The 14,989-nt window shown below is 38.0% G+C and overlaps 2 protein-coding genes across 4 annotated transcripts; one reads left to right on the top strand and one right to left on the bottom strand.

The window, feature by feature from the left end:
- Window positions 1-14: 14 nt before the first annotated feature.
- On the bottom strand, window positions 15-6,512 carry LOC113120638 (regulator of microtubule dynamics protein 3-like). 2 transcript variants are annotated; one of them, XM_026290590.1, is made up of 12 exons: window positions 6,097-6,512; window positions 5,867-6,023; window positions 5,180-5,320; window positions 4,819-5,107; window positions 3,941-4,043; window positions 3,715-3,775; window positions 3,554-3,629; window positions 3,390-3,467; window positions 1,907-2,005; window positions 1,772-1,825; window positions 528-608; window positions 15-455 (listed from the first exon to the last, which is right to left on the bottom strand). In XM_026290590.1, exons 1-12 carry the CDS (start codon window positions 6,233-6,235, stop codon window positions 375-377), a joined length of 1,359 nt encoding a protein of 452 aa, XP_026146375.1. In that variant the 5' UTR covers window positions 6,236-6,512; the 3' UTR covers window positions 15-374. The 2 variants fall into 2 exon arrangements, with proteins under 2 accessions (XP_026146375.1, XP_026146376.1); XM_026290591.1 differs by having other exon boundaries at window positions 5,867-6,020; window positions 6,097-6,511.
- A 640-nt stretch (window positions 6,513-7,152) lies between these two features.
- On the top strand, window positions 7,153-14,985 carry LOC113120641 (zinc finger CCCH domain-containing protein 14-like). Of its 2 annotated transcripts, none has more exons than XM_026290595.1 (17): window positions 7,153-7,326; window positions 7,737-7,779; window positions 8,290-8,404; window positions 8,788-8,828; window positions 9,238-9,397; window positions 9,660-9,969; window positions 10,056-10,222; window positions 10,325-10,422; window positions 11,204-11,335; window positions 11,424-11,501; window positions 12,373-12,532; window positions 12,783-12,985; window positions 13,197-13,338; window positions 14,035-14,174; window positions 14,253-14,329; window positions 14,583-14,689; window positions 14,786-14,985. In XM_026290595.1, exons 1-17 carry the CDS (start codon window positions 7,291-7,293, stop codon window positions 14,787-14,789), a joined length of 2,013 nt encoding a protein of 670 aa, XP_026146380.1. In that variant the 5' UTR covers window positions 7,153-7,290; the 3' UTR covers window positions 14,790-14,985. The 2 variants fall into 2 exon arrangements, with proteins under 2 accessions (XP_026146380.1, XP_026146381.1); XM_026290596.1 differs by having other exon boundaries at window positions 9,663-9,969.
- Window positions 14,986-14,989: the final 4 nt, after the last annotated feature.

Genomic DNA, 14,989 nt, shown 5'->3' on the forward strand with positions numbered 1-14,989 from the left:
AAAACGGCAACATAAGATAATTGTGCCATTTTATTGTCATATTCCAGGAATTCACATCATGTCAAAACGAAATCAAACAGTCATTTTATAATTATCTAAACAATTAAATGCTTAATTTCACAGTATGTTTAAATATAAAAACTAGGAATGATTTTTAAATCATAATCAAGTTACCTTCATCTTTTGTAAGGAATAAAATTAAGTGTTTTGTGAATGAGATTGAGAAAAATAGTACACTATTTTAATATACATTTTTTTAGACTGCTAGAAATATATTTTAACAATACACATCTGCAAACAACATTAAATAAATAGAGCACATACCAGGTAAAACAAAAATATTAGATGACAGTTAGCATTAGGCCCCACCCTAATTATTCAAACTGCTTAGATTGGTCAGTTGTGTTGTCAATCAAAGCCTTCAGCTCCTCCTGTAAAGCTGCGCTATTCGAATCCTGAAGAAACAAAACCATTCAATTTAAACACAAAACTTAAAATCAGCAATGAACTATGAAGAGCACGTTTACCTCTTCTGCTCCTGCTGCTGTGCTCAGAGCTAACTGGACCCAATTTCTGGCTTCAGACATGTTTCCTAGCTCCTGATGACACTGGAAACAAAGGGATATACAATGTATTAGTTTCCTATACGAAGTTTTAAAAGGGGGCAGACTTATTATTTTTGTGTAAACAGCTCCTTAAGGAAACATACAGCAGGCAAAAATCATTGTTTTGTTTATTTCTGTGACTTTGGAGCCCCCTACAGTTTAGTGAGAGGAAAACGCTGTCGTAAATATTACAGCTGGACACCATAGACTGTATAAAAAGCAAAGACAGTAAAAGAAATGGACACAGCGACCCCATTGGATTCAACGGAGACAAGTGAAGTCAATTAGAAGCACGCACTTCCTGGGGGTCGAGCGTACTGTGCAGACTCAAACTGAGTTGGATGACGTAGATGTCACGTGAGCAACCTGTAAGTCTTCTAACCGCTGTGCCAAGCTAAATCTGAATCACCCACCGAATCTTCCAGAGAAGGCGAGCGTTAACAGGAGCAACTTTTGGTAAGTATTCTGTTTAATTATCTCCCTTGACTTCATGCCTCCACGTCCCCACGATTGCCTCATAGACAGTAAAAGATTGCCTGCGAGCTTCTCCTCCTGTCCATACAGTAATTTCTCTACTGTACGACAGAGAGTCACTGGTTATGATGCAATCGTTAACCTATTTTTACCAAAACTGCTTCTACGGGACCATAACATAAGATACAAGGTATTTTCTTGTTTCTTTAGAAATAATGAATGGACAAATTGAGTCTTTAAATGCCTCAGATGTAAAGTTATTAGCTGTCAAAGTGACACCAAAATGAATGGGAGTCAATGGAATGCTAACAGCAGGTGGGGGTCCACTAGCCATTGGCGGCGCCCAGGGGTGCTTCAATAAAATATGAAACCCTGCCCCCCTGATAAAAACAGCTCTACACGTTCATTTGTTGCTGCCATAAAGCAATTCGCCGAGACATTTGGAAAACAGAAGCAGCTCATCTCACAAACAGTCAGTGTGCCATCATCCCAAAACTGATATTTTAAGGTTAAAAATACAAATTGGTGTGAATTAAATTAGATAATGCATTATGTACATATTAAAAAAAAAAATCTTAATATACTGTTTTTAATCAACAGGGAAATGGTGATATCTATTATGTTCACTTGTAGTACCTGTCTTGGTTTAACAGAATGACACAGAATAAACCCATCATAGACAATACACTTACCTTGGCGATGTAAAGGCGAACTGTTTTGGAGAAGCCTGGATTTAACTCCTCTGCCTAGAGATCAGACAATCAGACACATCAGGAATGTAATGAATCTCCTCAGTTGTTGAAGCTGTATATAAGACTCGTCTTTACCTTGAGGAAGTTCTCCAGAGCTTCATTCACGGAGGATGTGGGAGGAGTTTTATAAAGCGTGGCAGCAGTTTTCTTCTCCAACCAACCCAGAGCGCTCACCTACAACACACAAAGACATGTGCATCTCACGGATGTTATGGGTCTTTGGTGAACATCAGCGATTAACTTTTTTTTTTTCATGTTAGATCCCAAAATCAGTGTTTTTTTTTTTATTAGTTTTTTTTCTGTGGTTAACAAAAGCTTAACAAAATATATATTTTCCTGTTTAAGAAATTACATTACCATATTTTTCAGACTAGAAGTCGCACCTAAGTATAAGTCGCATCAGTACAAAAATACGTCATGATGAGGAAAAAAAACATATATAAGTCGCACTGGACTATACAGTAGGTCGCATTTATTTAGAACCAGGAACCAAGAGAAAACATTACCGTCTCCAGCCGCCAGAGGGCGCTCTATGCTGCTCAGTGATAGACTACAGGAGCACTGAGCAGCATAGAGCGCCCTCTGGTGGCTGGTGACGGTAATGTTTTCTTTTGGTTCATTTCTCTCGGTTCATGTTAAATTAATTTTGATAAGTCGCATCTGACTATAAGTCGCAGGACCAGCCAAACTATGTAAAAAATGTGACTTATAGTCCGGAAAATATGGTAGTTACACTAACTTGTGATTTTAATTTTTTGTTTTAAAAAAGGCAGTTGGTAACAAGTGTCTAAATGGGACTAAAGAGACTGTCGATGACAGTAAACATCATCACACCGAACAGGTAAACTCATCTGCAAAACTCATCATAGGCTCTGTGATTGTTTATATTGTCACAAAATGTAATCTTTATCATTTGCCCAGCTTTAATCTGCAAAAGGTGACTATAAGACATGGATATATTAAGATACTATAAAAATGAACATTCAGATTTTCAGATTTGGGTTGAAGCTGCTTTAAACCCTTCTTATTTTTTTCTTACTTCAGTTAAATGAATGTACTATATATTAGTTAAATAATGTTTTTATTTTATTTAACTTTTTGTATCTTTATGGGATTTTATAGTACTAAATAATATTTATGCAGTATTTATAGTTCATTTTTACATGTTGTACCACTTTTTGATCATAGATTTAATTTCCAAGTTAAATTGTTTGATCTATTTTTAAAGAAGGAACTGGGTAGAGAATTGCTTAAGTGAAAAAGGTTTTAAAAGTTATAGAAGTTTACATTTTCCAATTTTATTTGAAAAGCAATTTTTCTGAAACACATTTTATTCTAAAAGATAGATTCAAAGCCATAAATCTAAACATGTCGGAGATTAATACCTCAATAGGATTTTGTTTAGGCACAGTACCAAATGTTTCTACTATGAAATTGTTTCCCATTAATTTCCAATGCAGACACTTTTGGACTATTTTTTTCAGGGCCATTTAACCATTTTGAATTTTGTTTTCACATAGCAAATGCCAAAACCAATGTTTTAGCAGCCATATCTGACCTCTAAACACCAGCGGCCGAGCAGATAGAAACAGATGGGATCATCATCACGTAGCGCCAAAGCTCGGTCCAAATGCTCCTGTGGGTACATCCAGAACAAACACAGTCATTAAACGCACGACTCATGTTCATCTGCAACACTGACATAAAGCCTCACAGGCTCACCTTCAGTACGCGACCGCTTTTCAGTTTTCCGTGAATGCTCTCGTACTGTGAAGAAACGCTCGCGAGGATGGCAAACCTGAGAGTGCAGACATGTTATCAACTGCAGACATTAAACCTCCTCTCTTACAGTAAAGATGAATGTGTGTGTGGTGTTTTCATACCACTTGTGACAGTCAGCGCTCAGTCCATTCCTCGTCAGCGCTGCCTCTGCCTCATAATGACCTTCAGTGTCAAAAGGTCAAAGGTCAGTGCTGGTATAGTACAGTATAAGCTGTGTTTCTAGTCCTTATGGAGTGTGTAATGCTCCTTCAACACTTAGCAGGGGATGCAGTGTTTTTCTCAAAGCCTGACATTAGGAAGTGTGTTAATCATGTGATATCTCCTCACCTTGCTCAGCGTAGTTTCTCTTTTCTTCTCTGTTGTCCGCCGTCTCACACATGTCACTGCAGGCACGGGCCAGTCGCCACATAAACTCCACGTTATCAGCATACTGACCACACATACACAAAGAAATGCTACGTCATTATAGTTCATATGATTTACCTTTACTTTGGATTCTGTATCTATTTGTGGTCTTGTAAAATGCATGTCACTTGCTTCGAGAATTTCACTCTTATTGTTATTATTACTTATTGCTTTTACATTAATAAATTAAATACTAAATAAAAATACAAATTACATTATTTAAATAAATTAAATTAAATCAATAACTAAATACTTCATGTTTAAGTATAATAAAATATACACAATGATTCAAAAGTTTGGGGCTGATAAGATTTTTTTTTCACCAGGATTGTGTTTTTTTTATATTATTATTAAAATACAGTAAAAACAATTGAAATATTGCAAGTTAAAATAACAGTTTTCTATTTAAATATATTATAAAAATGTCATTCCTCTGATCAAATCTGAATTTTCCGCATCATTACTCCAGTATTGTCACATGACCCTTCAGGAATAAACTGAATATGCTAATTTGCTGTTCGAGAAGCATTTCTTTGTATTATCAATGTTGAAAACAGTTGTGCTTCTTAATATTTTTAACAAATAGAAAGTTAACAAGAACAGTATTTATTTGAAATAGAAATATTTTTACATTTACTGTCACTTTTAATCAATTGTATGCATCCTTGCTAAATAAAAGTTAGTGAAAAAGCAAAACAACCATATTACAGTAATGCTATTACACTGAATATTATCAAAAAATGTGCAATTTGAAAAAAACATTTCATATACATCTCTTCAGTTATCATTAAATATCTCACCAGAGGTCTGTTCTCCATCAGCAGCTGGAAGCCCTCTGCCTTTTTCCCAGAATCCCCTGCATGCAGCAGATCACACTGGGCGAGCAGGAGGGTGAGTTCAGGGCTGGGAATGTCTGCTAAACAGTCCGCCATCAGCCCGGCATCTTCATCATCCTCTTCCTCGTCCTGTCTCAGCGTGAGCACCGTGGCGCAGCTCTCCTCCTCAGAATCCCCCCCTTCATCCTCTCCATCTTTATCTGTCTCTCTGTCCGTGTAGTCGGACTCGGCGTTGGAATAGGCCGTGGAGTACCTGTGAAGAGCTCAGATGCTGAAACGAACACAGTCTCGAGAGCTACACGGCATCCTGGCAGACGACACTTACCCGACCTCGCTGTCGTCACAGAGACTGGCAACCCCGGCGCTGGCGTTGAAGTAAATGGAGCTGGAGCTCATGGATTCAGAGCGTTCCCTCGGCATGAACGTGCGCCGCCGGCGCGATCTCTGACTCTCCTCCACAGTCTTCCTGGAAGGAGAGAGACAACAGAAGCAGATGAGATGAAGAACACTCAGAGAAGACAGAAGAGAGACTGAGGTGACAGAGATGCCCAGGTGAGATGATGAAAAGGTCTGGGTGAGAAGAGAGATAACATACACTGATGTTCGGTTCACTTCATTTTTTGGCCTCCATGTGACATCTGACATGAATTCTAACTGACCCTCTGATGTCACATGGACTACTTTGATGATGTTTTTCTTACCTTTCTGGACATGGACAGTAGACCTTACACACAGCTTCAATGGAGGGACTGAGAGCTCTCGGACTAAATCTAAAATATCTTAAACTGTGTTTCGAAGATAAACAGAGGTCTTACTGGTTTGGAACGACATGAGGGTGAGTCATTAATGACATCATTTTAATTTTGGGGTGAACTAACCCTTTAATATTCTGATAACCCCAGGTTGCTATGGATACGCAGGTTTGTTTACATATCGCATAGCCACTACACATGACGACGTTCCCACAAGTTAATATGACCCTATCCGAGATGAGAAGGAAGAGTTGACCCACTTGACATCTTCAGCGATGGTGGAGCTGATGTCCCTCAGACCGTCCCGCAGCTCTGCAATCTCACTCCTCAGACCGGACACACTCTTCATCACCTCGTCCAGAGTCTTCCTCAGCTCCACCTGCTGCTCAGGAGACAAACCGCTCACCGCAGCGTCTACTGAACACACACACATAATAGTCACACACACGTTAAACAGATTATGTAGGCAGTGATGTGTTTCGGTTCATACCGATTTCGTTATGCAGCAGCAGGCGGCGGCGGTTTCTTCTCCTAAGAGCTTCTTTAATGATCAATAACGCGATCAGGCCGGTGCTGATCGTCACACCGACACCGAGACCGATCAATGCGTTCCTGCCGAGCCAGCTCATCTTTTACCGCCTGTAAAATCCCCTTGAATCCTCCGCTACCAGTACATATGCGTTTCTTTCGAGCGGATCTAACTCGCCGTCGTGTTACTCCTCTTTATTCTCATGATTTAGAGATGTAAACACAGCTGCGACTCATCCTCTCACTCTCGATCATATATTTAAAGACTAATTTTCATCAAACTCACGCCGTTTGACAGCTTCTGTCATGAGTGTTTGTGTGAGAGAGCGCGTGTCTGTGCCATAGGTCTGTGCGCGTGCATTAGCGCACCCTGGTGAACTGGAGGAGTGACGCTGTGGTCAATACGTGAAATCCTTTTTCATATTAGAAACTATAAATAACATTTAAATTATACAAAGCGATATATTATTTAAAAATAAAATAATACTCAAAATACACATAAAAAAGAAAAGAAAAAATAGAAAGACTTAAAAAATGATTCACAAACAAATGAGCGAAATATTTAAAAACAGTTTAAAACGTGCCATTTTTGGTTCCATGTTGATAAAAAATTAATAAACACGTTTTAATACCATTTTCTATAGGAAATATTTAGCTAATGAATCAATTGATAGGTAAAAAAAGTCGCTTTGGATAAAAGCGTCTGCTAAATGCATAAATTTAATTTAAATTTAATTTACATTTAATTAGTCTAATCATCAAGAAAATAAATTAATAATAATCAAATCATAATAATCAAAAATATATATATATTATAATTTAATAATGCAATTATCTATTATTATTCATTATATACTTCATTCTTGTTTATTATCAAACAATAAAAACACGCTTATTTAGTTTTAAAAATAGCTATTTAAAAGAGTGGTATTTTTAAACACGTTTTAATTAAAAACTATTGTACATTTTGGGCAATCATATATTTGTTTTTAATAATAAAATTAAACCTTGAAACTGGCTGCGCATGCGCAGTATGAATAAAGAGGCGGCACGCGAGGCCTAGCAACGACAAACTGTTCTTCTGTCTTATTTTCTCAATGTCCTGTTAATTTAAATAATATCTTGACTCCGAGGGGAAACAACAAACCAAACAAATATGGAGATCGGAACTGAGATCAGCAAGAAAATAAGGGTAAGCCGTTTACAATGCTTAGCGTGCTCGCTAACCTACAGCTGGGCTTTAATGAATGCTTCCTGTTAAGTGCGAGTGTCTGCTGTTGCTTGTTTTGTTTTTTTTGCCTTTTATCTGCATTTCTGTTTTATTAAACGTGTTTGGAGTGTTTTTTACATAGTGCAAAGTTTTGTTTGCAGTGTGTTTGAATATCAGTGATCGTCACTAAGTAAATTAGTTCCTTAACAGGACGTTGGGAATACCATGAATAGTATGTTACATGAGCTTTCAGTACCATGATATGTACTTAAGTGCCATGTGATTTGTTATTTGATGCCATAATCGGTTCTGTTTTGTAAAGGTTAAATGTGGTAGTTAGTGTCTGTCTGCTAAATATAATCCTATGATAATGTTAATTTCTTGTTTTTCAGACTGCTATCAAAGGAAAGTTGCAAGAGCTCGGCGCTTATGTGGGTAAGACCTGACATCAGATATGCATCATTTATTTTGAATCCACTGCATAGTGTTTCAACAGTTTGTTAGTGGGCTTTCTGCAGAAAAAAGTAAGAGAGAAGTCTTGTCATCTGCTAATCTGGAAGTTTAAGAATCGGATCAAAGTGACGCTTCCAGCTAATGAACAGTTATATTCTCACTGTTGCTCCTTTATATTTGTATTGCAAAATGTTTGCAGCACAGCTGTATACAAGATGTTGTGCAATGTAAAATTACAATAGCTTGAATAAGATGCATATTAGCATGCAAAAAGGGTAGAATAAAACAAAATTGTATTTAAACAATAAGAATAAATTATACAAATTAGTTGTAATCATTATTATTCAGGGTTAATTTAAATTAGAAGTAAATTCTTATGTCTTCATGCATGTCTAAATGATGTCTAGGAAACAGGATCTCTATTAAGCAATTTCTGCATTCATTTGATGGTTCACTGATCAGATCAAACATGTTTCTGTGTGTCTCTGTCAGACGAGGAGCTTCCGGATTACATCATGGTCATGGTGGCTAATAAGAAGAACCCAAAGCAGATGGCAGACGACCTGTCCTTGTTTTTAGGCAACAATACAATCAAGTTCACCGTATGGTAGGTAGTGATTGTTTTAGTTTTTTTAAGAAGTCCTTTCTGCTAACCAATGTTGTATTTATTTAAAGTAAGAATACAGTAAAAATAATATTGTGTACTATTATTATTATTTATAATGTTTTATATTTGAACATATTTTAAAATAGAAGTTATTTCTGTGATGCAAAGCTGAATATTCAGCATCATTACTATAGTAATATAAAAAGTACTCTAGTAATTACTCTACTCATTATTACTAGTCTTCATTGTCACATGACTCTTTAGAAATCATTCTAAAATGCTGATTTGCTGCCCAAGAAACATTTGATTATTATCCATGTTGAAAACGGTTGTGCTGATAAAGTATAAAACAATGAAGTAAATGCTGTTTGTGTGTGTTGTAGGTTACATGGTGTTCTGGACAAGCTCCGATCGGTTGCAGTTGGTGTGTGTTATGTTGGAGATCATGAGTCATGTCATGTGACTTTTTACATCCTGTCGTGCATGTTTTTTTGTTTTTTTTTTGCATTCAATATTAGTTAATAACATAACTCAATTTAGAAATTAAACATTTAATTATATTGTGACCTATTGACTGGAAAATTTGTCAGTTATTCCATGTGCATCAGTTTTAAGAATTAATTATATTAAAAAGTCATTCTGAATTTCGCATTAATTTTGTAATTTTTTATTAGTTCTTGTATGTGTAATTTTTTCTTTTTGTAGATTTCTCATTCATTTTAGTGTCTCAGCTTAAACTCCTTAAACTTGTCAGTTAGTTGCCAAGGCATCTTTTCTATTTTTTTTTTGTGTGCGGTTAATTTGGTTTACCAATATTTCTATTTGTTTTGCAGAGCCCACATCTCTCCATCCTTCCGTTCTGCACTCAGAGACCAGCATCCAAGCAGAAAACAACAGGAGGGGGGCGGAGCCTCGTGCTCTCGCTGTTTCCAGCTCACGTTCTGATAGGCTGGAGGGACGTGTCTCAAGCTCCGCCTATGAGAACCGCACCAGGTATTTAATTCCCATGAGTGGGTCAGCAAATCATTGCTAATTTGTCTTAAAGGGATAGCTCACCCAAAAAAGAAAATCTCTTGAGTTTCTTTCTTCTGCTGAACATAAAAGAATATTCAGTATTTTGAAAAATATTGGTAACCAAACAGTTGCTGGTCCATACCAGCATGTCAATGTCCATACTATGGAAATCACTGGCTCCCATATCTCTTTAACCATGATTACTGATGATTACATGCTCACCAGTGTTTGCTTTATCTAGCAGGAGAGGCTCTTCTGAAAGACCCTCCAGACTCACTTCCACTGTCAAACCGCTGATGGAGGCGTCGTCAGAGGCTGTGATTGACATCAAGCCTGATCTGGACGATGACCTCATTGGCTACGACCCCCTGGAGCAGAGCTTGACCTCTCAGGCTTTATACAGCCGCTCGACTCTGGACAGACCAAGGCCAGCGCTGGAGTCTTCGAGACAAACTGCGGATGCTTACAGGTCCTCAAACGTCACAAGAGGTCAGGAAAGGTCGGGATCCAGCCATGGCCGGGTTTCCAGGAGCTCAGCGGAGAGCGGCAGGGTGAGTGGGTTTTGATATAGTGAAAGCATCAGTTCAGTCCATGATGCAGTAGCTCATCACCTCAATGAATGGCACCCTTCTGGCAGGAATTGTCCCGGAAACGAAAGGCGCCTGTAGCCAGTTCAGTAGTTCGGGTTCACAGAGGTCATGAACGCGAACAGGACAGTGATGATCTGAATGAGGAGGAGGATGAAGAGGAGGACGACTACGGTCTTGCCAGCAAAGTGTCTCTGCCATCGAAGCCTGAACGCAAGTATGTTCCTCTTTGAAATAATCGAAAATATATATTATTTTTTTTATTTTTTTATTTTTTTACTCCTACCAGATTCATATAAGGTTTGTATGTGTTTTGCAGACCTTCTCTCCCACCAGCCAAACAAGCCAACAGAAATCTGATCCTCAAAGCAATCTCAGAAGCTCAGGAATCCATCAATAAAACCACTACATACACAGGTTCAACATATGCATTTAATATTATAATTAATAATAAGAACAATTGGTTTAACACTGTGTAGTTTATTACAGAGCCTCTCATGTGACGTGTAAAAAATAAATATTGTGGCCTTGAATAAAGAATGTTTCTTCTATGTAGGAAATTGAAACTGAAAGTGACGTGACATTCAGCCAAGTATGGTGACCCATACTCAGAATTTGTGCTCTGCATTTAACCCATCCGAAGTGCACACACACAGAGCAGTGAACACACACACACACACACTGTGAGCACACACCCGGAGCAGTGGGCAGCCATTTATGCTGCGGCGCCCGGGGAGCAGTTGGGGGTTCGATGCCTTGCTTAAGGGCACCTCAGTCATGGTATTGAAGGTGGAGAGAGAGCTGTTCATGCACTCCCCCCACCCACAATTCCTGCCAGCCCGAGAATCGAACTCACAACCTTTCAATTGGGAGTCTGACTCTCTAACCATTAGGCCACGACTTCCGACTAAAATTTTGTTGTAATGAAGTACTGATTTGTTCTTTCATTTTGATTTAGGAAAATGGGAGAACAAATTATTACAATGCAGGGCTATTATCGTTAAAATTAGAACTAAAATTTTGTATTTCAGCTAGCTACCAAGGCAACGTTTCTCATTTCAATTGAGTAATTTTAATAAGTTTGCTTTAATTTAGTAATTTATTTTAATTATTGTAACTTGATGTACTAGAACAAGGGTCTCCAAAGCTGTAGTTTTAGACAATAATGCTGCTCCTTGTTCTGTATTCTCACGTCTAGTTCCCCAGCAGCGGCAGACGGTTCCTGTAGCACCACGGACACGTTTGGCGAGTGACGAGATGAATAATGCTGCGATCCGATTGGTCCAGGAGCACCTGCACGTTCTCACGCCCCAGGACACGCTGCACAACAGTGAGTGTCTGTTGCTTAAAGAAATATTGTGTTGACAAAGGGAACAAGAAATCAAACTACAAATTGATTTCTTTTCTGTGTTTTGCAGCACAGTCCATAGCTTTAGCATCTCGTCTGCAGTTGGAGCTTCCCGAAGAGGACAGTTGCGATCAGATCAGTGAAATCCGTGAGGAACATGACCTCATTTTGACCTCTGACAACAAAGTCTGTCTTAGGCTGATGATACACGGGGCAAATTTTTGAGCAATTTTGCCAGGCAACTTTCTTTTTGAGCTAGGTTGCTTGGGCATGTTCCCATTGAGAATGGGTTACAAATTTCTTTCTGGATATTTTAGATCGTACATGGGCCCTGGGTCTCTCCTGGATGACCATTGCTCAAAAAGTTCCCCTGTGTATCATCGGCAGTAGTTGTTACAATGGAAGTCAATCAGTTACATTTTTTGATGCTCTATAGTCTTTTGTGACCTGACTTTTGACTAGAGACACACACACACACAACGATAAGATATCATCTGATCAACATGTAAAGCAGCTGACCGTTTAGAATATATTTGAATATACATTATCGTAAAAAATATATTAGGGTCAGTACAATTGTTTTTTTTCCAAGAAATTAACTTATTCAACAAGGATGCATTAAATTGATCAAAAGTTACAGTAAATACTTTTGTAATGTTATAAGAGTTCTGTTTCAAATGTTTTTTTTTCTATCATCAAAGAATCTTGGAAAAGCTTCCACAAAAACATTAATGAGCACTACTGTTTTCAACATTGGTAGAATCGGCATATTATAATTTCCAAAGGATCATGTGAAGCTGAAGACTGGAGTAATAATGCTGAAAATTCAGCTTTGCATTAAAACGTTTCAATAGCAAAGACTTATTTTAAATTGTAAAAATATTTCACAATATTACTATTTTTACTGTATTTTTGAACAAATTTATGCAACCTTTTATTAATCATAAGATGCTTCTTTCAGAAATTGGAATCTTTCCGACCCCAGACTTTTGAACAGTAGTGTAACTGTTGTTTTTCAGAGCTGCAGGTTTTGGAGGCAGCGAGACTCAACGCTCTGGACACTCGTTCATTCATCATGAGGAAACCAGTACTTGACCAGACTCCACCAGTGAGGGGCAGGCCTAGCACTGTCAATCAAACTGAAGACCCACCCATCACATCCCGAATGGTGCAGGCCAGGTATGACAGACCCGTTTCAAGCAAAAACAATGTTGAGATTCATATTTTTATTACTTTTTTTTTTTTTCTTTTTTTTTTTTTAAATGTTTGAAAGAAGTCTCTACTGCTCACCTTGTCTCACCAACAGAAAAAAACATAGTGAAAATATAATTATTGTAAAGTATCAAAAATAACTTATTGCTGAGATTTTCAGCATCATTACTCCAGTCTTTAGTGTCACATGATCAAATCTCATTCTGTTCCTCTGCAGAGAGAGAGCGGAGGTGGTGGAAGCAGCGAGTCCAAAGTTCATCGTGACATTAGATGGAGTTCCCAGTCCGTTAGCAAACCGCACAGATCAGGTGGAGATGGAGCCTGAGGACGAGTTCAATACGACCTCTGACCTTCCTGAAAATACTGGACCCAAACCTGCCGTCCACCTCAGACTCGGCACTGAGCTTCTAAACACTGGTGGTAAGATGAAAATCCTCATGAGGTGGGGGTAATTGCTTATTGCAGTGTTGGAAACCATTAAGAGCCAATGGATATCTTCGCAAACAACATGCAAACTTTTTTGCCGTTATGCCGGCGGACTACTTAATCTCAGTCAGTTCACTGTGCAGAATTCTTATTTCCTAACATTCTAATTTCCTCTGCTCGTCCTCATTCTGTCTTTCTCCTGCAGATAGAGAGTTAGATGAGGTGGAGGCCATGGACGTAGAGTCGCTTCAGGCTAAACGACAGAAACTTCCAGAACGCTGCAAGTTTTGGCCTGCGTGCAAGATTGGAGACGAGTGTCTGTACCATCACCCCAACACACCGTGCAAGTGAGAACATATTACCAGCCCATGACTGAACAAACTCACACTATATAACCCATGCGACACACAGCATGTTGGACCAGTCCATCAACAACTGATCAGTCTTTTTTTTTATTTTTTTTTATTATTCTAATTTATTCTATTCAGGTTGTTGTTGTTGTTGTTGTTGTTGTTTTTTTTCATTAAATTTTATTTTTAATTTTTTTGTACATTTTTAAATGACCATTGTGTAATATTTACAAAGATCTATTGACAAAAATGCAATATAATATACTTAACTATGTTTCCATAGGTCTTCATAGTCTGTTTTCCTATTTTATTCTATTAAATTTATATTTTCACAGCAATCAACAATTATCTAGTCTACATTTGTATTCAAATTTTTGCATTGAATTCTATTTATTGAATTGTTTCTTTCTTTTTTGTAACTTAACAGTGAACAATTGATCAGTGTTTTTTCTATTCAATTTTTTATATATATACATATACACACACACACATTTATTATTTTGTTTTTTGGCTCCGTGTATTGAATATGTGTGTTTTTATTTTTACTTGATCTTTCGGTCTGTTTTTCCTTCCTGTCATTATCAGTGGTGCTGGAAATGCGTAATTAATATTAAATTAATCATTTGTGACACTTCTTTTCAGTCATACAAAGTAATGCATATTATGCAAATGTATTTTTTGGTTCCTTTGCAGAGTGTTTCCCAACTGTAAATTTGGCAACAAGTGTCTGTTCATTCATCCAAACTGTAAGTTTGATGCCAAGTGCACCAAGACGGACTGTCCATTCACACACGTCAGCCGCAAACTCAACAACCCTAGCAACAAAAGAGCAGGTGTGTAAGTTGATGAAATACACTGGAATGTGTTATAAATGGCCGCTGACCTTTAAACCGTGACCTCTGACCCTGCAGATCCGGCTCCAGCCAGCGCCGTGTGCCATTTCTTCCCAGAGTGTAAAAAGCTGGACTGTCCTTTCTACCACCCCAAAGTGAGTCTTGCATCAATCTGTTTCTCTTTAAGGGATACAGTTGTATTTGTGTGTAGTTTAAGAACTTAACAGTCTCGGAAATGTCAACTAAAAACCCAAATATGGCAAAAAGTCTGATTTTAAGCATTTACCGAGTCAACATAAATTTAAAATAATCTACTTCCTCTTGTGCATGTTGTTTCAAATTTAGGTTTTAAAAATCTTCTTCGATCTTCGATGTTTTCAAGTTCCTCCTTTTGTTTGTTTCCCGCAGCCATGTAGATTTGCTGCTCAGTGTAAGCGAGCGGGCTGTACCTTCTACCATCCAGCGGTGGCAGTGCCGCCCAGAAGTGCTCTGAAATGGACCAAAACACAGAGCAGGTGCCACAAACACACAGACAACTGCAGCAAATCCAATGAAATGTGCTTGTGTATCCAGTATCTGTAAAGAGCAACTGTCTCTTTGTTTTCCCACAGTTGAGAAACCCTCAAGTGAATGATCACGGCTGAGCTGCAGCGTTTCTACGGTGCATGAAGAGCTTTTTGTCTCAGGCATCATTCTGATCAATTTTGTTGTGCTTTCAAGTTTTTTTGACTAATTTTTAAAACATGAATTGCCAGTTTGTGAACTATTTACAGAATATCTTTGGTGTATTAAATGTCAGTAATACACACACACAG

Source organism: Carassius auratus, chromosome 20 (assembly GCF_003368295.1).
Source record: "Carassius auratus strain Wakin chromosome 20, ASM336829v1, whole genome shotgun sequence".
In the NCBI taxonomy this organism is placed as follows: Eukaryota; Metazoa; Chordata; class Actinopteri; order Cypriniformes; family Cyprinidae; genus Carassius; species Carassius auratus.

Excerpts from the sequence above, each read along its gene's own strand:
- LOC113120638 (XM_026290590.1), bottom strand. The coding sequence starts at position 6,235 with ATGAGCTGGCTCGGCAGGAACGCATTGATCGGTCTCGGTGTCGGTGTG. Across the intron at positions 3,630-3,714 it reads AGCGCTGACTGTCACAAGTG|GTTTGCCATCCTCGCGAGCG; the intron begins GTATGAAAACAC and ends CTGCACTCTCAG. Across the intron at positions 2,006-3,389 it reads TCGGCCGCTGGTGTTTAGAG|GTGAGCGCTCTGGGTTGGTT; the intron begins GTCAGATATGGC and ends TGTGTGTTGTAG.
- LOC113120641 (XM_026290595.1), top strand. The coding sequence starts at position 7,291 with ATGGAGATCGGAACTGAGATCAGCAAGAAAATAAGG. Across the intron at positions 12,533-12,782 it reads TCCCGAATGGTGCAGGCCAG|AGAGAGAGCGGAGGTGGTGG; the intron begins GTATGACAGACC and ends GTTCCTCTGCAG. Across the intron at positions 12,986-13,196 it reads TGAGCTTCTAAACACTGGTG|ATAGAGAGTTAGATGAGGTG; the intron begins GTAAGATGAAAA and ends TTTCTCCTGCAG.